This window comes from Herpailurus yagouaroundi, unplaced genomic scaffold (assembly GCF_014898765.1).
Source record: "Herpailurus yagouaroundi ecotype Mexico unplaced genomic scaffold, PumYag 192, whole genome shotgun sequence".
NCBI classification, from domain to species: Eukaryota; Metazoa; Chordata; class Mammalia; order Carnivora; family Felidae; genus Herpailurus; species Herpailurus yagouaroundi.
The window spans coordinates 4,699,867-4,722,130 of NW_024412423.1; the positions used below are offsets into that span (position 1 = coordinate 4,699,867).

The following is a 22,264-nucleotide window of genomic DNA, read 5'->3' on the forward strand; positions in this document are numbered from 1 at the left end:
TTTTCCTATTAGCTATTAGTTTTGTGATCTTAGACAAGTTACTTAAATGCTCCGTTTCCATATCTTCACTTTAAAATTTTTTTTTTCAACGTTTATTTATTTTTGGGGGACAGAGAGAAACAGAGCATGAACGGAGGAGGGGCAGAGAGAGAGGGAGACACAGAATCGGAAACAGGCTCTGAGCCATCAGCCCAGAGCCCGACGCGGGGCTCGAACTCACGGACCGCGAGATCGTGACCTGGCTGAAGTCGGACGCTTAACCGACTGCGCCACCCAGGCGCCCCTAACTTCACTTTAAAATAGGAATAACAGGGGCACCTTGCTGGCTCCATCAGGAGAGCATGTAACTACTGATCTCAGGGTTGTGAGTTCAAGCCATACACTGGGTGTAGAGACTCCTTAAAAAAATATTGAAAAAAATAAAATGGGAACAATATATTTCTGTTATTTATCACAAGGATTAGAGACAACGTAGGTAAACATATGTTGAAAAATTTTAAGCCCTTAATGGGTACTCAGTATATGCTAGAAAGTGTTCATTCTTAAAAAATTGTATTCCTGGGGTGCCTGGATGGCCCAGCCGGTTAAGCATCTGACTCTTGGTTTCAACTCAGGTCATGATCTCATGGTTCGTGAGATCCATGGGCTCTGCGCTGACAGCACGGAGCCTGCTTGGGATTCTCTCTCTCTTTCTCTCTCTCTCTGCCCCTCCCCTGCTTACTTTCTCTCTCTCTCAAAACAAATAAACTTAAAAAAATGTGCGCATATATATATATATATATATATATATATATATATTCCTACTCTCCCTTAGGGAAGTTAATTCACAAAATATCAATAGAATCTAACACCACTTTATCACAAAATATAAGTCATTATGGAATGTATAAATATTAAAATGTTGGCTAGGTCTAATCAGTCAGATTTTAATTGGTTCCATGAAACCAAATCTCCATTGGTGCAGATGGATGCCGCCGTAGGGGTCTACAGAGTTGGCTCTGCTGTGAAACCATGGGCGGTTTGTTGAGATGGCCTTGTTCAAGCTAGAGTGTTGACTGGAAGATATCTTTGGTGTCTCTGTCTTCGATAGCTCTCTGAGACACAGAGCAGAAGACAAAGTACAGTATATTGGTGGGGGTTCTGCATCAGGTAGACTGTGTTCATCGATCACCAGATGTGCAACCTTGGGCTTTCTTATCTGGCAAGTCATGCCTCAGTTTTCCCATCTGTATTATGACGTTTGAATAGACCAACCTTAAAGGGTTGGGAAGATCAGATAAGGTGATACATGCATTATGTTTAACAGAGGCCAGACACAAGCCAGGCCTTCAGAACATAGTAAGTTTTAAATATTATTATAGGGCTTTTGAATAAGACCACACAATCCACTCGTAAGAAAATTTTACTTTTTTTAAATTTGTTTTAACATTTATTTATTTTTGAGAGAGAGAAAGAATGATTGCGAGCGGGGTGGATGAGCAGAGAGAGAGGGAGACACAGAATCCAAAGCAGGCTCCAGGTTCCGAGCTGTCAGCACAGAGCTGGATGTTGGGCTCGAACTCACAACCACGAGATCGTGATCTGAGCCGAAGTTGGAGGCTTAACCGACTGAGCCACCCAGGCGCCCCATAAAATTTTATTTTTAAATTGTTTTCAAGGGTGCCTAGCTAGCTCCATGGGCTATGTGTCTGACTCTTGATTTCAGCTCAGGTCATGATCTCTCAGGCATGGGATCGAGCCCCATGTCGGGTTCCATGATGGGTGTGGAACCTGCTTAAGATTCTCATTCTCTCTCCCTCTCTCTTTCTCCCTCTCTCCCTCCCTCTGCCCCTCCCCTACTCATTCTCTCTCTCCCTCCCTCCGCCCCTCCCCCCGCTAATTCTCTCTCCCCCCCCCCACTCCTCCTCCACTCATTCCCCCCCCCTCAAAAAAAATCTTCCAGAGTAGCTACATCCTTATTGATTTCTAAGGGCACTGTAAGCTATGGAGACAAGGTCATCCCGGTCTAGCAATGATTTGTTGAAACCATTGTAGGCTTACTTTTTGAAAAACTGAGGTCAGTTATTTCTACTCTGTAATTGGAGAGCAAATGAAACAGCATGTCTGCCATTAATATTAATTTAGAAAACCTAAGTGTTGTTACTGCCAGGAAAGAAATGAGAGTGCTACCAGGGAAAGATTGAAGTCTGGCTTGCTAAGAAGTTCAAAGAGATGTTGTAAAGATTGATTTTTCTGGGACCAAATGTGCGAGGTGTGGAAGGAATTCTATAGGAGGCTTTGGGCCCCCTCAGGCCAGTCAAGCTGTGACAGAGTCCTGTGGCCGGGCAATGCCACGGAGCTCAAACAGAAGCCTAAGCAGTTAGGGTGGCAGTCGACCCCTGCCTTTTCTGTGATTCAAAGGGCTCTGTTGGTGGATTGGGTCAAATTAGAAAAATCTTGAGAAGACAGAATCCTGCTTACCAGATACTGTATTCGATACTGTATTATCAACATGATGCTAAATAATATTTGCATAAGGCTTCCTGTGCCTAAAAGCTTCCTGACAACAACTTGGACATTATAATACAATTTAATGTACACTTTCTGTTTTGGAGAGCCTTTTAAACATGGCCTCCTGTTTAATTTTCTAACATGCCGTTTTTCGGGGAGTATTTTGGCAAAACGCTCGACCAGCTGAAAGCCTGATGATTGATGTCCAGAGGGATCATTTAGCAAAACCAGATGCATAATAAATAAATCATGGGGACTATCCTTAGTAATTAGCATTTCTCGGCACATGAGCCAATTCACGTGAAAGTGCTTTGTAAGCAGCGCTGATTCTGAAATGCTGTTACTATTTTGGAAATTATTTTGGTACTAAAAACATGTTCTCATCTCTTTCTGCACATATTTGGGTCTCATTTGCAGGCCATCCCTGTTATTCATAGACTGCAGATGATCGATGATGCCTTTTCCTTGTCGAAGTGAGTATATTCTCTTCACTCATGGTTTTGTTTTGTTTTGTTTTTTAAACATTTATTTATTGTTGAGAGACGGAGAGAGAGAGCACAAGCAGGGGAGGGGCAGAGAGAGAGGGAGACACCGAATCCGAAGCAGGCTCCAGGCTCTGAGCTGTCAGCTCAGAGCCCGATGCAGGGCTCGGACTCGTGAACCACGGGATCATGACCTGAGCTGAAGTCGGACGCTTAACCCACTGAGTCACTCAGGCGCCCCTCTTCACTCATGGTTTTAAAAGTGTACCTTGAGAACTTTATAAAAATAAACAAATAACCAGATCAGTATGAAATGAAATTGGTTCTTCACTGTATACAGGGCCTAACTTACTAGGATTAGGATCAAATTCCATGGATACAGTGGAATTTTATAACATAAAAGTTGCTGGGGTATGCAACAGCATGGATGTACTTTGAGGTCATCGTGCTAAATGAAATAAGCCAGTCACAGAAAGGCAAGCGGCTTGTGATTCCATTTATAGGAGCTACTTAAAGTAGTTAGAAGCATAGAGACAGAAAAGGGGAGGGTAGTTTCCCCAGGGGCCACGGGGAGGAAGAATGAAGAGTTGGTGTTTAATGGGGAAGGAGTTTCATTTCTACAAGATGAAGTGCAATTTGACATTAAAAAAAATTTTGTTTTTTAGTGTTTATTTGAGAGAGTGAGAGAGAACGAAAGAGAGTGAGGGAGGGGCAGAGAGAAAGGAAGACACAGCATCTGAAGCAGGCTCCAGGCTATGAGCTGTCGGCACAGACCTGGACATGGGGCTCGAACTCACAAGCCATGAGATCATGACCTGAGCCAAAGTTGGACGCCTAACTGACTGGACTACCCAGGCGCCCGTAATTCAACATTTTAAAATGAACCCCTTAAAGGAGAAATTTTAGAAGGATGCAGTAGAGAAGATGTAAATTGAAAAGGTCACAGAATTTAAATATTTATCATAAATATTTATAGGATTATCACAAAAAGTGTAAGAATCATTATTTTTTTAATTTCCAGTAAGACTAAAATCTCAGGTAAAAATACAAGTGATTCAGGCTTAGCACTTGTAAAGGCCATTAAATATTAAAATGGATAAATGTAGGAAGAGCGTAGATGCATTGGTATTTTTCTGTGATACTGTAAATTAAGGAAATAGCTAACATACCCCCCCCCCCAAAAAAAAGAATTGCGTGAAATAAACACACAATCAACTGAGATTTTGAAATGAGTTTGTTACCCTAGGCTGATGGCCATAGGTATAATTTTAATGAGATATGGCCTATATTTTAGTATCTTACAGAATTACATTTTATCTTTATCGCATTTATTCAATATAAGATGTGCTAAGTAGTTCAACAGGTAGATTAATATGTGCTCAGAATTTAAATTTTCAGGCAATAAAATTGAGGAGTATACATGATAAGTTATCCAGTGTGTTCTCTCTTTCTTTGGCCTGTCCTATTTCTTAAATGAATATCTACTTATTTTGTCCTTCATGCCTTTACCACTTTCCCCTCTGACCTATGGCACATGCCCTTGCCCACTGCCTCGCTGACACCTCTCTCTGGGACATCCGTGACTTTGAGACTTTTGACCACATCCTCTGGGAAACTTCTCTTTTGTCTTCCCGAGACTGGGATATGCAAACCCGGTTCTCCTCCTATAGCTCACATTTCTCCTGCTGCCGTGAGCATCCTTAAGACCAATCACAGTTATGGGACACCTGGGTGGCTCAGTCGGTTAAGCGTCCGACTCTTGATTTTGGCTCAGGTCATGATCTCAGGATTGTGAGTTTGAGCCCCGCATCAGGCTCTGTGCTGACAGCACGAAGCCTGCTTGGGATTCTCTCTCTCCTTCTCTCTCTGCCCCTCCCCTGCTCTCTCCCTCTTTTCTCTCCCTCTCTTCCTCTCTCTCTTTCTCTCTCAATCAATAAACTTTAAAAAAAAAAAAAAAGAACAATCATGGTTCTTTTCTCTCACCGTTCTCTTCTGGTTTCCATGATCGTTTTTATTCTGTGCACATACAGTGCCCAGCAGATACAAGGTGATCAGGAAAGCCTTGTGAAAGGATCACGACTCTGCCTGTCCCCTCCTGTCTTCTGTTTATCCTGTGATCATTTACACTCAGGATTTCAGCCGCTGCACTTTATTTCTGTCTCTGAGTTGCTCCTGTTATCAATTTGTCTCTGTCTGTCGAAGTACCACTCTACTTCCCATGGCCCAAACTTGAAGAATCAGAGATATCCCGGACTCCTCTCTCTCTCTCTCTCTCTCCATCTGCCATCTAGCCACCCTGTCTTATTCTGTTTGTTCCTGAGGATGTCTTCTGGATTCTCCCCTGACTTACCAGCTCCACTGCTTCCATGCTAAGCCAAGTACACGTCTTCTTTCACTTAGCCGGTTACGTGAGCCTTAGCCTTCATTCAGTTCTTTCAATACCATTCTGTCTCCTTCGGCACCGTAGCAATAAAGTTTGTCGGCAACAACTTCCTGATGTTACCCCAATTGTTGAAACACCTCCTCGCCACACGTAAACTCTTGGTCCTGACATTCGAGGTTCCCCGCAGCTTTCATCCACCTGGTCTACTGGCCCTCCCCCTCTTGACTCCCCACAAAAGAAATTCTGTGCCTCAGTTGTGTGGTCTGCCCATCACACCAATTCCTGCTTTATCTTCTTTGTCATATGCTACCTTCCTCTTTCTCTCCAACCATTTCCATCCTATCCATCCTTCATTGCCCGTCTCAAGTTCCTCCTCCAGGAAGCCTTCCCTGACTTTTCCATCACATGCCTGTTTTCCTCCTCTGCTACTTGATTCTGGGGCTCATTAACAGCTTCTTCTGCAAAAGTCTCAGCTAGCTCTTGACTGAAATAGTAAGTTCCCCACTGGTAGACAGTTGTGTCCTACATACCAGTTTGTGTTCCCACAAGTAGCTGGCAGAGCATTAGAGAATGACTTCTAATTAATACTTGCTGAATGAAAATTATACTCTCGTAAGAACGCATACTAAGTGCACAAGTATTCTTTTGCCCAATGAGCCATCCAACATTTGGCCTGGATTTTCCCATAGCCTCCTAGAATTTGGGCACTTGAATGTACCAAATTGCAGTGGAGGGCCTGTCGGCATGGGTTGGCTTCCATTTATCAGTGAGATGGACCCTCGACCCTCTAACTTCTTCATTTCACGTACCTTGTTGAAATCAGGCATCGAAGCATGGAACAAATATGGAAAGTGTGCACATTATTTAGCAAGTGGAGGTTTTTTTGAGTGTGTATCTTTTTGAACCAAACAGAAACAATTATGTTGAGATTGAAACAGCCCTTGATTTAACCAAGTACCTTGCTGAAGAAGATGAAATCATAGTATGGTATGCAGTCTTGGTGAACCTGGTAACCAAGGATCTTGTTTTTGATGTGAACAACTATGATATGTACCCATTATTAAAGGTAATTTCCTTCTTTGTTATGGGGTGTGGACAAAAATCCTCTCTTCCTCTTTCTGTATCTAGACAGCATCTGTGAAACACATCTTTCCGGAAGTAATAGTCTATTCGTTTCATATATACATTGGTTTTCTTAGGGACGGCTGGTTATTCTTAGAAGAAAACACTTTAGTCATAGACCTGATCTAGGAGTTGAGTGTGAGAGAACTTTGGAAAGGCCTTTAATTCTTGGTGAAGTAAAAGGTGCCCTAAGAATCCAGGAGTGGATGGATATGGTATGCCTTTTCTCTTATAACAACTATTTTCCCAAAAGATTGTTAGTCAAACAGAAAGGCTTTTTCTTTAATGTTTATTTTTGAGAGAGAGAGAGCACATGCATGTGATGGGGGAGGGGCAGAGGCAGAGGGGGACAGAGGATCCAAAGTAGGCTCCCCACTGACAGCAGAGAGCCCAATGCAGGGCTCAAACTCACGAACCAAACCCACGAACCATGAGGTCATGGCCTAAGCCAAGGTCAGAGGCTCCACCGAATAAGCCATCCATGCACCCCTAAACAGAAAGACTTTAAAAACCCCATACTCATAATTGAAATACTCTGATTTACAGGACTAGCACTTAACCAGAGAGGTATGTTCCAGAAAAAAAAAAAAAAAGTGCAGGTTTTGAAGCTGCTTTTGATGTTGGCAAGCGAGAGAGGGAAATTGGAATTAATGAGGCAATGACACACCATCATAACTGAAACAATATAAAAGGAGGAAAGTTCCATTATTAGATCTTAAACAGTGATCAGAAGAAAGATGGCCCAGGGAAGACCAAAGCAACAGTTGAGGAGCAACCGTTTGGAGAGGTAGGGACCAGAAACAAACCAGAAAGTTGCCACGTGATAATGCCAAGTAAGCTTCTGGGGGAGGCTGAGGGCAAGATCACAACTACGTCAGGGGCCCAGGCTTTGCTTCTTCTGCTGTCCAAAGTGCTGGTGGAAAGTTCCTTGAATGTGGGCATGGTGACCAAGGAAAGAAGTCACTTAACTGTTCATGGCATCAAAGTGACTTGTTGATAATATCTGATGCCTGGTTCTGGGTATAGCAGTAAAAACTAGTATTTGTTTTTAAAAAATTTCAATGAAAAACATCTACTTTGTTCTTAGGGATGTCTTATAAATGGGTAACTTTTTTTTAAGGCTTATTTTATTTTTTGAGAGAGAGAGAGAAACTGAGCATGAGCAGGGGAGGGGCAGAGAGAGAGGAAGACACAGAATCCGAAGCAGGCTCCAGGCTCTGAGCTGTCAGCACAGAGCCCAACATGGGGCTCAAACTCACATGTGAGATAATGACCTGAGCCAAAGTCGGATACTTAACTGACTGAGCCACCCAGGCTCCCCTCAATAGATAACTTTTATAATCTTATTATTCATCAGCTGATAGAGCAGTTGAAGAAACTTTATTTCAGACTCAGGGCTTAAAATGGTCCAAAGCATAAATCCGTTTTTATTTTCTTGGAGGTGTAAATACTAAGCATGGAGATGTTAAGGTAGAAAGTTTAGTAGTTTAATATTTTTTACATTTCTTTCTCTATGTTCCAGGTGATATTAAGTGGTAATAATACCTAATATTTATTGAGTTCCTACGTGCCAGGCAATGCATTCACATACGTAATATTGTTTTGTCGTCCCAAAGCTGTGCTATTGGTATTCTTGTCAATTCCATTTTCCCAATCAGGAAACTGATGTAGAGAGGTTACAAAATAAACCAGTTATATGTTCAGTAACAAATAAAGATAACTTCTGAAGACATATCTGTCACTTCTCTACTAATATCTTTTCGGACAAAGAGAAATATGCAAATCCAGTGTTGCAAGCCAAAATTAACAGTAGGTTTTTCCTTATTGTTTATAGAAGTATCTGTTAAAGAGACTTATCTCAATATGGAATATGTATTCAACTGTAATTCGTGAAAACGTGGCAGCATTACAAGATGACTATTTAGCCCTGTAAGTATTTTTGGAGCAGTGATAATTCAATAACAAGATTTGTATGAATAGATAGGCTCCCAGATTCATATTAAAAAGATCTGGACACCTATGATTTCACTGAGAGATTGTGTATGCAATTTGAGAACAGTAGCTCTGGGACTGGTGAGCTACATGTATCCTAATAGGAAATAGTAGTTTGGGATCTTAATTTATTTGCAAAGCACACGCGTGTAGACACAGAAATTTATAGTTCTAGACTCTCAACTCTGAAGCTGCTGAAGTATCTGAGCCATTTACTTGCGAGCATGCGTAAGTATTGCAAATGGTTTTCCTATCATTGGTGTGGTGAGAGGAGTAAGCAGGTTGTCCTGATGGTCTGAGAAGGAGGAGTGAAAGACAAAATAGGGCTGCGGTACCCCCGGCCTCCCTGTGACCCAAGGTTTGTAGGGGAGTTAGAGGCTTCTAGATTTAGAGAGGGAATTTGTTATCTACAGTGGTACAGGAATTATGTTTACAGCTCTGGTCAACATCAAGCTGAAATCAATGAGGCCAAGCAAGTAATACAAAATACACAAAATGTGATTACTCACTCTCAGGAGTATCCCTCTGAGAGGGGAGACATTTCAGTGCTAGGGCATGTAACATGGGGTTGACCAAACACGTAAAGGGAAGATGGCGAGGACTAGCTGGGATAGTTAAGTGGGCAGGCCAGTTGGGTGAATGAAGAGGAAGGCAAAAGTGTGTTCACACAGGCAGCACAGACCTTAACCCGCCATAACCCTGGCTCTCCTCAACTAGACAGAAGTGACCATCCAGGGCCAGTTGTCTTCAGAGTGACTTTGGGGAGTTGGTGTACTTGTAGGGAAATCTGTCTTTTGGCAGCCAACTTGGGATGGGTAGGGAGATGGTGTGAGTGTGTAAACGAATGCTCAGAACCATCACTCCGAGGTCCTCCAGCCTTGGACATTCTTCTTGTCAGAAAGTCGGGCCAGGCTGGGTTGAAACAGGAGGGTGAAGCAACCAGATTTGGCCCTTGCATTTTCTGGAAATTTATGGCCACTTGGTGTTCCGTTACCTCTGACTCCAAGTCAGAGAGTAGGGAGTATAGAGAGACGTACCTCAAAGGCATTGCTTATCTGGATTTATGATTACCCTTCGCCATATTCTTTTGAACTATTTTTGTTTTGAACCGTAATGTGTGGTCTTGCTCAGCTATCAAAACAAAACAAAACAAAACAAAACTCTCTGGTCTTTTTCTGGATGCGAACCTAATAGCCAAACAGAGTAGAGGACGAAACAGAAATTCAAGCAAGGGAAAGCATATTGTCCAAAGGGAGAAAGAAACCATTCCCTCTCCTTTCCGTGTAGAGAGAAAAAAACTTTATTTTTAAGGTATTAGATCAAATGCTACAAAACCTTCTTTTTTTTTTTTCTATCCATAAGGCAAATTATTGTAAAAGGGAGGAAAAAATAAATTGATAACAGATGTGGAGTGTGTACTCCCACGTATGTTTGCGGGAGGTGAGAGATGGCAATAATTTATTCCCAACTTTCAAAAAATACCAATCTTGGGAGTTTATTTGGTGCCTGAAAGCCTCTCAGCAAATATTTCTCTGAGCCCTAAATAAGTTTGCCATCCACAAAAGCTATTTTTTTTTAACAAACCTGGTATTATTGGAAGGATATTTTAAAATACCCATCCTTTTATGAAACACACATAGTTGGAGGCAGGGAGAAAAAATGAATATAGTAAATGGAGCAAAATAAAATGTTTTTCTTTGTGCTCTCTTTTAAGCGTGGCCCTGGAAAAACTTTTTGAAACTGCGTGTTGGTTGGGACTGGAAGACTGTCTTCAGCTGTCAAGAGAACTCTTCAAAAACTGGACAAACCATCCAGAGAATGAGTAAGAGTAGTATCAGATTGCCCTTGTTTTCGTCCTGTTTCAACACCAATAATGTCTCTCCCTTTTTGATGTTTTCTTTCTGGGAATGATTGTTTTATTTTTGTTTGGGTAGTCTGTGTCTCCTGTTTTCTTCAAGTATCTTTTGTTTTTGTTTTTGTTTTTTTTCCCCCTGTCGATTTGCCTTAGGGTTATGAGTTCGAGCCCCACGTTGGGTGTGGAGATTACTAAAAAAAAAAAAAAAAAGATATGAGCCCAAGCTCAATTATCAGCATATGTTGATTGAACTATTATAATTTCCTTCTTTCTTAAACCTCTTTAGTTTCTAAGCTAATCTGATGATTTCTTCTCAGTTAACTTTCTAGATCCCTGCTTTTGATCTTTATATCTGAGGTCTCCATGTTTTTTTCTAGGTACATCCTTCTAAATATACAACAGCATAGATTCCACATATGGATGAAATCATATGATATTTGTCTTTCTCTGACTTATTTTGCTTAGCGTAATACCCTCTAGCTCCATCCACATTGTTGCAAAGGGCTAGATTTCATTCTTTCTGATCGCTCAGTAATATTCCATTGTATATATATATATACCACAGCGTCTCTATCCATTCATCAGTCGATGGACACTGGCTTCTCTCCATAATTTGGCTATTGTTGATAGTGCTGCTATACACACTGGGGTGCATATGCCCCTTCAGATCAGCATTTTTGTGTCCTTTGGATACATTGGCTATTGTTGATAAAGGAACAAAACAGATGAATGTAGGAGAAGGGAAGGAAAAATAAAGTAAGAAAAAACAGGGAGGCAAGCTATAAGAGACTCCTTTTTTATGTTTATTTATTTTTGAGAGAGCAAGTGAGTGGGGGAGGGTCAGAGAGAGAGAGAAAGACAGAGGATCTGAAGCGGGCTCCGCGCTGACAGCAGCGAGCCCAATGTGGGGCTCGAACTTACGAACCATGAGATCATGACCTGAACTGAAGTCAGACACTCAACTTACTGAGCCACCCAGGTGCTCCTAAGAGACTCTTAGCAACAGAGAACAAACTGAGGGCTGCTGGAGGAAAGGTGGGTGGAAGATGGGCCAGACGGATGATGGGCATTAAGGAGGACACTTGTTGGGATGAGCACGGGGTGTCGTATGGAAGTGATGAGTCACTGAATTCTACTCCTGAAACCAATACTACACTACATATTAACTAACTTGAATTAAAAATTTTTTTAACGTTTATTTAGTTTTGAAACAGAGAGAGACAGAGCATAAATGGGGGAGGGTCAGAGAGAGAGGGAGACACAGAATCTGAAACAGGCTCCAGGCTCTGAGCTGTCAGCACAGAGCCCAGCGTGGGGCTCGAACTCACAGACTGCAGGACCATGACCTGAGCCCAAGTTGGACGCTCAACTGACTGAGCCACCCAGGCGCCCTGCTAACTAACTTGAATTTAAAGTGAAACATACGTGTGTGTGTGTGTGTGTGTGTGTGTGTGTGTGTGTGTGTGTATTTAACAACCTAAATAAACATATAAATTGACTACTATGAGAAATAGCATTGCACCTTCTACCTTACAGAATACCTTATCCGATTAAAAGTGTAGTTTTATGTTATGGCGTTGCCTTCGGAAGTGATGAAGAATGGGACTTTTTGTTAAATATGTACTCTAATAAAACAAAGGAAGAAGAAAGGATTCAACTCACTTATGCGATGAGCTGCAGTAAAGACCCATGGATACTTCACAGGTAATCTGGCCAAAGTTCTCGGCAGAGAGGGCGGGGTGGGTGGCTGGGTGGCCACTGGGTGGCTCAGTCAGTTAAGCATCTCACTTGGGCTCAGGTCATGATCTCGTGGCTCATGAGCTCGAGGCCTGCATCGGGCTTTCTGTTGTCAGCATGGAGCCTGCTTCGGATCCTCTGTCCTCTTCTCTCGGCCCCTCCCCTGTTCTCTCTCTGTCTCAAAAATAAATAAACATTAAAAATATTTAAAAAATAAAAAGGTCCTAGCAGAAGAATGCAATTCATAAACCAAGGGGAGAGAAATAGACCATGTGCTCATATAGGAGTTAAAATAATACCTATTTGTGCGCTGACTCAGAACCCTAAGGGATCTTATGTCCATTTGTTGAAATCCACTCTTTATATTGGATAATGTTTGCATATTTCTTTTCTGCCCATGCATTTTTGCAGATATCTGGAGTATGCCGTCACGGCAGCTCCGTTCACTTTTAACGAAACAAATATAATGGAAGTTGTGGCGGAATCTGAAGTAGGCCGGTACATTGTGAAGGACTTTTTAATCAACAATTGGCAAGCTGTGAGTGAAAGGTAAGGAGCTAACAGGCAACCTCTCTTTCATACAGGTCACTGGTTTGGGGCTAGAAGCTCAGCTTTAGCCCGTCGAGGTCCCAAAAGTCCTTTGCCTGGATCAGGAAAGTGACGCTTTTGCTTGCATTCAGTCTCATTTGTGGAAGAGAAGGTCGCTTATCCCCAGTGTTGGCTTTCTATGTGAAAATGGATTTGCATGGGATACTTACCTACCTCAGTTTCCCCACTGTGCCCACTAAGAAGACTGTCATCAGACACACAGAGTAGAGCAGGTCATGTGCTTTGGTTTGAGTGCACACCACCCATTCATTTATTTTGTGAAGCAGACCGCTACATTTCAAGAAACACCAACGTTCATCGCTTCCTCGCGTCTTATTTGTTATAATATTCCCTTTACATATCTGGGTTCCGTATTCTTGAATTTTTCATATTTCTCACCTTTTGAGATGAAATCTGCTCGCCTCATAGCCCCCTCTTGGGTGAAGTAAATGCTGACGGGCAAAAATAAGACAGCATGCTGGGGTACCTGGGTGGCTCAGTCGGTTGAGTATCTGACTTTGGCTCAGGTCGTGATCTCATGGTTTATGGGTTTGAGCCCCACATGGGGATCTGTGCTGACAATTTGGAGCCTGCTTCGGATTCTCCCCCTCTCTCTCTGCCCCTCCCCTGCTCATGCTCTGTCTCTCTCTCTCAAAAATAAATAAACGTCAAAAAATTAAAAAAAGAAATCAGCATGCCCTTGATGGCTGGTCTTTCTAGAACATTACTTAATCATATCTGATTAATCACATCACTGAAAGCCTAGAATAATGTCTTACAAGTGCTCACATACTCTAGAGTTAGCAAATACAAAGTGGCCAACAGTTCAGGTCCAAACACCTGTAAAGGTGGAAGATGCTTTTTTGCAAATAAATTTATCCTTGTGGGACAGAAAGTATATTTAGAATATAAATGTTTAAAGAATGTGAATATAGCTCTCTTAAGGAACAAAATCATGGAATGTTTTTCTTTTGTAAACACTTATTGAATTCCTTTACAATACCAAAATATTGTGCTTTTAAATCAGAAATTTGCAACACACAGGGGCGGCTGAGTGGCTCAGTCGGTTGAGCATCCGACTTTGGGTTCGTGGGTTCAAGCCTCACATTGGGCTCTGTGCTGACAGTGTGGAGCCTACTTCAGATCTTCTGTCTCCCTCTCTCTCTGCACCCCCCCCCAAATAAATAAACATTAAAAAACAGAAATTTACAACATGGAGGTAGAGACTTATTTGCACAGTATCATTTTTCTGGTCATCAGTGGAACGCATTTAGCATAGTCACATACTAAGAAAAGTGACCTTACATCCAGTTTTATATTTTCCAAGTTCATTGCTTTGGAGGGTCTTTGAAATTCCTTAAATTTTCTCAGATTCCTAACACTTTGGCAGTAAAGGGTATCCTTCCCTTCTTGTTTCAGTCATTAAAAATAATACCCCCCTTCCTAGGCCCTACTGGGAATTTAGGAGTTGAGATATAAATCAGAATTATTGACATTGGTCCCCTTGTTCCCTGAGATTTCAGAGATCCCAGCCTCACAGGGGTGTTTCTTCATTTCTGTTCTCTCTCCCTGGAGTTTGTAACAACAGTGCTGTCTCCACTTGGCTGTGCCTGGCCTGGGAGGTCACCTGTCCTCTTGCTGCTGTGGGGCACTCGCTTCGGCTACAGCCCTTGACTGTTTCCTTCCCACGCTTCCTACCAAACAGTCTAGTAGCAGTTTGGGCATGAAAATGTTGAGAGAGCAGCTCCTTTAAGAAATATGTTTTGATTCACCAGAGGTCCCAACTTGTCATCACCACCAGCTGTTGATTCCTCCGATCCCTCCCGTGCACTTTTGGGTCCCGAGGAAGACAGAGGTTCACAGTTATGAACCAGGCTTAGTATTTAGCCATGCCTGGCACCTACTATGTCCTTGCAAGTGCTGAGGATTGAATTTATTATCATTGTGGCTCATAGTGACATGGTGCCTGGTTTCAGGCAGGTGATCCCAGCCACAAGGTTGGAAATCGCCTTTAGTAGCTAAGAAACCTAAAGACCTCAAGCCCACCCACCCATCCCCCCTTCAAAATCAAAATCTTCCCGGCGCCTGAGTGGTTCAGTCGGTTAAGTGTCTGGCTTTGGCTCAGGTCATGATGTCATGGTTCATGAGTTCGAGCCCTGTGTCGTGCTCTCTGCTGTCAGCACGGAGCCTAGAGCCCACTTCGGATCCTCTGTCCCCCTCTCTCCCTGCTCCTCGCCCCCTCTCAAAAATAAACATTAAAAAAAATAAAAATGAAAATAAATAAGTAAAATCAGAATCTGCCAAAACAGGGCAGAAATCTGCACCTTTCACTAGCTCCCCGCGCAACTCTGGTATAGTTTAACCTGGAACCATTTGGCACCTGAGTAAAATATTATCTGAGGCTGCATTGCTCAATATGATGGCCACTAGCTAACATATAGATATTTGAATTTACATTTGAACTGATAAGTAATGGAATAAAATTTGAAATTCGGTTCCACAGTTGCACTGGCCCTGTTCTAAGAGTGTGATATGGCCAAGCAGCCGTCACGTTGGACAGCTCTGATGTAGAACATTGTCATCACCACAGAGAGTTCAGCTGGATAGCACTGCTCCTGGGGGTAATGAGCCCCTCAATTCATTTTTTCCTCTCTTCTTCTTCATGCAGGGCACATGTGCCAACCAAGCCCCCAGAATGCCTTTGACTAACCCATGGGGAAGACTCCTCTCAATTTAAGTGACTTGAAGTGTATTTTAACTTTTATTCCTCAGAAGAACCCTTTTTCTGTGGTTAGAGAATGAGAACATGTTGGTAACACTCTCTGAAAAGTCCACCGTGTAGCAATTTATTTAAGTGATGTGCATAACAATATTAAATGGAGAGAATGCCTCCCCTTTCTTTTTAACTCTAAATGGGTCTTATTAACCTCAAGGAGCTCCTAGAATTATAAATGTATAAACTTTTTTTTAAGTTTATTTATCTTTTGAGGGAGAGAGAGCGCGTGCGCGCGCATGAGTGGGGTAAGGGCAGAAAGAGGGAGAGAGAATCCCAAGGAGGCTCCACACTGTCAGCACAGAGCCCCATGCGGCACTTGAACTCGTGGCCCTTAAGATCATAACCTGAGCTGAGATCAAGAGTCGGACGCTTAACTAACTGAGCCACCCAGGTGCCCGTAAATGTATGAACTTTTAATCCATGGCTTGAATATTTTTATCTCTTATCGACAAAATGTCATGCCCATAAAACAGATACCTATTTACAGCAAATTCATCTCAGCCCCCTCCTCTCATAGAGTCTGCTACACAATGTCTTTCAGACTCAAATAAGTTTGCTTTCTACATCAAGTACATTTATTTTTATTTATTTTTTATTTATTTCATTTTTTTTTAATTTTTTTTTTCAACATTTATTTATTTTTGGGACAGAGAGAGACAGAGCATGAACGGGGGAGGGGCAGAGAGAGAGGGAGACACAGAATCGGAAACAGGCTCCAGGCTCTGAGCCATCAGCCCAGAGCCCGACGCGGGGCTCGAACTCACGGACCGCGAGATCGTGACCTGGCTGAAGTCGGACGCTTAACCGACTGCGCCACCCAGGAGCCCCTATTTATTTCATATTAATTGTAATGTTCATCAGTCTTGCTGGATTTTGCCAATAATTTGGTTTCAATAAATGGTGATAACATTTATGGATTTGTAGAAGGAAGTAAAGTTCAAATTAATAATTAAACTATCATATACACTAAACATGAAACAAGAATGCTTAGTCAATTCTTTGTACATCAGAGCAATTAATCATCACGTATTTCAACAGTTACATTTCAAGGGCGTCTGGGTCGCTCAGTCGGTTAAGCGGCCGACTTCAGCTCGGGTCATGATCGCACGGTTTGTGCGTTCAAGCCCCGCGTCGGGCTCTGTGCTGACAGCTCGGAGCCTGGAGCCTGCTTCGGATTCTGTGTCTCCCTCTCTCTCTGCCCTTCCCCTGCTCGCACTCTGTCTCTCTCTCTCTCAAAAATAAATAAACATTTAAAAAAATTAAGAGTTATATTTGACAAGAAGACTAGCATGTTACCTGTCTCCATACAATGATAAAGACAGCATGAAAGGATAAATAAAAAAAATGCCTCTGACAAATTAAATTTTACCTTAATTATGTGAGAAAGACTTATTCTGAGTTTGCTGAAACGTGACTGATGACGAACAAGTTAGCTTTGAAATTAGTGTTTCTCCAGTACGTTCCACCGAGCATTGTTCATGGAAGACGTTGCTCAGACTTCTGTGAGCAAGAAAGAGCGTCAGTTTGGGAACTGTCTGTTTGAATCTCTGCTTTTTGCAAATTCACAGTCTATGCTAGCATCATAAAGACCCCAAGAAGCCCCACGGAAGGAAATCTAGAGTTTTCCACACCCCTTTTCCATCTTATAGCCGTAACTGTATATGTGATGTTCATAGAGTGTCATTTTGCCAGGAGACAAGTTCTGGGAGAGAAACAGATAACAACAAACTGAGTGCTCTGACCCTCTCCTCTGGAGCTGTAACTAAAGCAACAACTGTTTATTGTTTACTTGTTAACATTTCAGCCTTGGTTTCCTCTTACATAGAACGAAAGGTATTCTCTTTGATCGATTCCAAGGTTCCTTCTCGTAGTAAAAAAGTTCTAGTTTCTCCATGCCAGGGCACAGTTAGTTTAAGCTCTTGTCAGGAATACGAGGTGACGAGGACATGGTATCTGACAAATGCTGGAGAGGAGAGCTGGGGAAGGTTTGGGGGAATCCAAAGAGAAGAATGGCATTTGTGTGGGATTTGAACAAGCAGTTGGGAAAAATTACCTTCTGCACGGAGGAGAGGACACCAGAAAATGCCTCAGGGCAGGACTGAGTGACTTGGGACCTGTCACAGTAAGTGGGCCAGGAAGCCTCCTCTGAAACTATATTTTGGAATATTTGTTCGAAGGAAAAGAGCTTTGGTTTGGTCCTGCCCCTCCCTCCCATGTTTAGGGCACTGGTCTGGTTGCTGCAGGGTATTTGAGTTCATTTTCATTGTTGGGCCGGAGATGATCTTTTGAGTCCTGATGGCAATGAGGGAGCCTCCACTGACCACAAAGACATCTTGCAGGCTGCAGAAAAATGCTCTCGGGCCATTAGCTACAGATAGATCTTATGGAAGAACGTGTGGATATAGACATGAGGCAGTAGTGTTTGTAGGCATTATTCCTGGAGGCGGTAGAAACCCTCTCTGTGCCCTGGCATCCTGGTCAAGTGCTTCTGGCTTTCTTACAACAATGTAGACCTTGCAGCCTGTGGGAAAACCCTAGCTTTGCGTGAATACAGAATGCAGGGTGTGATCAGTTTCAAATTCAACTGATCCCAAAGGAAATCTTACTCCGTTCTTCACCTAGCACCCGATTTCTTCTTCAAATACTGTTGTTACATGGGCTGAAGTCCTCAGCGTGAAAGCTGGTACACGTTCCTACTCTGTCTCTGTTGTGTTTCATCATGGGGAGTACGGAGCTGAAGAGAGAAATGGAGAACAAGCAAATGGAGAGAAGTTAGGTGTTATGGAGTGGGGCACCCGAGCTCTGAACAGCCTATTCCCACTGCCAGTCATTGGATCAGGCTGGATGCCCTGGTGCCCCCATGCTTATCCAGTGGCCACGCTTGCCTCAGGAAATCAGACATGGCAGGGGAAGGGAGTGGAGGGAGAATTCGAAAGGAGAGAGACAGGAGGTGATCCAGACGAGAGGGGCCCAAATCCCTGTGCACACCCTACCACAGAATGTTACCAATTTTTTTGTTTTTTTAGTTTATTTAGTTTTGAGAGGAGTCGGGGGGGCGGGGGGCAGACAGAGAGGAAGGGAGAGAGAATCCCAAGCAGGCTCAGCGCTGTCAGCGCAGAGCCCCTAACATGGGGCTCGAAGACACAAAATGAGATGGTGACCTGAGCTAAAATCAAGGGTCAGATGCTCAGCTCAACAGACAGAGCCACCCAGGCTCCCTTGAGTGTTACCAGTATTTTAAAACAGTAACTAAACTGACGCACATCGGCTCTGGTCGTTCCGTTCATGAGCACGTATCAGACCACTGGCAGGATAAACTATTTGTAATGTATACAGTTTTGCTCAGTAAGGTTTCAGAGATGGCTCTCTCAACAAGAGGGACAGATCATCTGTGGCAGAAAGACCTCCTCTTGGAATTTGCAAGAATAGTAAGGGATAAAGTGTGCCAGGTACTGTGATGGGTGCTTCAATACACAGCATCTCATTTCATCTCTAGAACAATGCTTCGAACTATATGTCAGTCCCCATCTTTTATAAGTTATAAACTGCTCAAGATAATTTCAAACCCAGCCCTGCCTCTCAGGGTAGTCTTCTTCCTCTGGTAGAAAATCACACTGGTAGGGCCCTAGGTAGCTTTCCACATTTTTTTTTTTAAGCTTGGAACTCAGTTTGTTTTGGCTTTTTTTGTTTGTTTGCTTTGTTGTTGTTTTTGCAAATATTGCCAAATTTCTTGAGTTGTTTTACAAGCTTTTAATACTTGACCAATAAAAATGGAGAATTAAGGGGGCCCCTGAGTGGCTTAGTCGGTTGAGCATCTGACTTCGGCTCAGGCCGTGATCTCATAGTTGGTGAGTTCAAGACCCGCGTCGGGCTCTGTGCTGACAGGTAGGAGCCCGGAGCCTGCTTCGGATTCTGTGTCTCCCTCTCTCTCTGCCCCTCCCTGACTGGTGCTCTGCCTCTTGTTCTCTCTCAAAAATAAATAAACATTTAAAAAATTAAAAAAAAAATGGAAAACTAAGAAGTGTGTCCTCTTTTCCTATAGAAACAAATTTGTTTATATGTAGACTATGTCTCCTTCGCTTTCGTCAGGAACACACAGCTTAAGTTACAGCTGAAAACTTAAAAAAGAATGAAAGCATTGTTTTCTCTCACCATTGTTTGATATTATGCCAGTGTGAAGTCTTGCAATTTTTAGTGTCAAGTATACATTTTTGAAGTAAGTCAGTCGTGTGTATTAACTGTCAACTGTCAAAAAAACAGTGTCATTGCAACCCTTTTTTGTTCGGTCCAAAGCATTAACCCTATTTTAATTTTCTTTCTTCTTTAATGCATCCAAAAGTCTTTATTTACCTTTTTAACTTCAGCAAGGCTTTGGGCAGGTATGTATCTGCTGTATTTCCGTAACAATGTTTCCTGGGCTTTTATTGCAGAAGATCCCTGTTGGCTACACAAGGATACTAAACTAGAGGGGAAGTTACAGTCACTGTGCCTCTTTGAGGGAACAGAAGTACTTAGCCCTTCTGTGATCACCAACATCTTGAGAATCTCCAAAGACATGGATCATTTCTCCAAAAACAATATACAAATTCAAAATTTTAAATAAGCTTTCAGGGTAGTTTAGCCAGAGTTTCTGAAAGTGATCCCATATTAATAACTGTTTGTTAAGGGGCATAATTTTGCATATTTACTTACCCCCTTATAGAGTATGTTAATTTGAGGTGTGTGACCACTATTCTAACCACTTCATTTAAAAAGATAGAAACAGTTGTTGTTGTTGTTTTTAGGATCTTTTTATATGTAACTAAAAGTTTTAGAACTACGTGTACAGAAATCGATATTTAACTGTAAATGTTTCCTTAGTGCTGATAAAATTCTCTATATAATAGATCCCCTCTTAAATGATGACCCTAACCTTATTCATACATGATTTTGCTTAGATTCAGGAGATAGGAATCAATAGGGGCTGTACGCTTAGCATTTACCTGCTATATAAGTATAGCTTTATCTTGCAAAACATTTTCCACGTCTGATTAGCATCTTGTTGCTTCGTAGGTATGGAACACAATCGCTGGTTAACCTAATGTACATTATAGGGAGAACCATAAGCACAGATTTACAGATCACAGAGGTAAGTACTTTAGATATTGTGAATTGTAACAATAATTCAGGAGCCATTTTTAACGTAATTTGGAATTGCTAAAATTAAAAACAACAGGCCTGGGGCGCCTGAGTGGCTCAGTGGGTTAAGCATCCGACTTCAGCTCAGGTGGTGCTCACGGTTTGTGAGTTTAAGACCTGCATCAGGTTCTGTGCTGACAGCTCAGAGCCCGGGGCCTGCGTTGGATTCTGTATCCCCTTCTCTCTCTGCCCCTCCCCTGCTCACACTCTGTCTCTTTCAAAAGAATAAATAAACATTAAAAATAGATGAAAAACAACAGGCTTATTTGAACGATTATATTCCCTGCTCCTACTGGTGTTATTTTCACTGTATGCAGGAAATTACTTTTAATTCTCTCTCGCTGCTGAAATAGAGACCATTCTTGTTCGCAGAGGGCTGGACTCCGTCCTTCCTCACCTAACTTACTGCAGGGGACTCTGGCCAGGGCCCTGTACCCCAGGCTGGTCTTCCGTGCCTCCCAGCCCTCACGCTGCTGCCACACCTTGCCCAGTTGTCAAAGCTTCAGTAGCTCATTGCAGCTTTAGAAGAGATTTTTTTTTTCATCTTTTAATTAGCATCCTTTATAACCTGGCCCCCATCTGCCTCTCTGGCTTCATTTTTGCCCACCTCACCACCGAGCATCGGGGAGCAAGAGAGACAGACACTCCCAAATATTTTCCCTCTAGTTGGACTGTACCACATACAGGTTTTCTTAAGTTTGCATGTTGTCCCACATTTTCCAGATTTTGGAAACACTCTGCCTTCTGGTCTGGGTGACTTCCCCATGCCTGGCCTTGGCTGGATAAATCTCATTACCCTTTAAGACCCTGCTCCAAACACCTGTTCCAGGAATTTTTCCATGAACTGATTTATACCTTCTCCTCAATCATCCTATGAATATCTGTACCCTGGCCGTGACTACATTATACTGTAATTGGGGTGTAAATATGTCTACTCCCTGAGGCTATAATGAGCTCCCTGAGGACAGAGACACATTTTAGTCCTATCTGTATTCTAGAAACTAACAATGGGGCTTGTCATTTCCAGGCTCTGCTTTCTCCTGGGCTGATTTTCTTCTTAGGCAGGCTTTCTCTGCGTAGAGGCAAACATAGCTCCAGGCTTATGTCAGCCTTAACACTGTCACTTGCAGGAAAAGAGGTCCTTGCTCACCTAATGTCAAGTTCCAGTCCCATAGAATGACCCTGGTTGGTCCTACGTGGGTCACATGCACCAATCACTGTGTCCGGTGGGGCGGGGGGGGGTGGGCAGTGAAATACTCCAATGGCCTCACCTGGGTCATGTGCCCACCTTTGGAGCCAGCCCCACTCAAACCACAGGCCCTGGGATAGGAGAGGAATAGTTCTAGAAAGAAAATGGGATCCTTTAACCAGAAAGTAAACTAAGGGGCCAAAGCAAATAACTATTAAAAAAAGAAATCACACACACACACACGCGCGCGCACACACACACACACACACACACACACACACACACTGTAAAACAAGGGTAATATATAAATACAACCTCCACACACCCAGTAGCATGGATAAAATTAGAAAGATTTATAATACCACACACTGACAGAGAAGTGAAGCAACCAGAACTCTCTTTTTCTGCTGGTGAGAATGGAACATGGTACAACTATTTTGGAAAATAGGCAGTATTTTATTTTATTAAAAAA

The 22,264-nt window shown here is 42.5% G+C and overlaps 2 protein-coding genes across 2 annotated transcripts in view; both read left to right on the forward strand.

Moving 5' to 3' along the window:
• LVRN (laeverin) overlaps positions 1-22,264 on the forward strand; it is a 77,768-nt gene that overhangs the window by 50,227 nt on the left and 5,277 nt on the right. The window contains exons 13-19 of the mRNA XM_040444273.1: positions 2,908-2,963; positions 6,268-6,421; positions 8,312-8,406; positions 10,184-10,291; positions 11,861-12,028; positions 12,473-12,610; positions 20,478-20,553. Coding sequence (XP_040300207.1) covers positions 2,908-2,963; positions 6,268-6,421; positions 8,312-8,406; positions 10,184-10,291; positions 11,861-12,028; positions 12,473-12,610; positions 20,478-20,553 — 795 coding nt within the window. The remainder of the gene's footprint in view (positions 1-2,907; positions 2,964-6,267; positions 6,422-8,311; positions 8,407-10,183; positions 10,292-11,860; positions 12,029-12,472; positions 12,611-20,477; positions 20,554-22,264) is intronic.
• The window catches only part of ARL14EPL (ARF like GTPase 14 effector protein like), a 39,637-nt gene continuing 37,816 nt past the window's right edge, over positions 20,444-22,264 (forward strand). The window contains exon 1 of the mRNA XM_040444275.1: positions 20,444-20,553. The gene's annotated coding sequence lies outside the window, so the exon portion shown is untranslated. The remainder of the gene's footprint in view (positions 20,554-22,264) is intronic.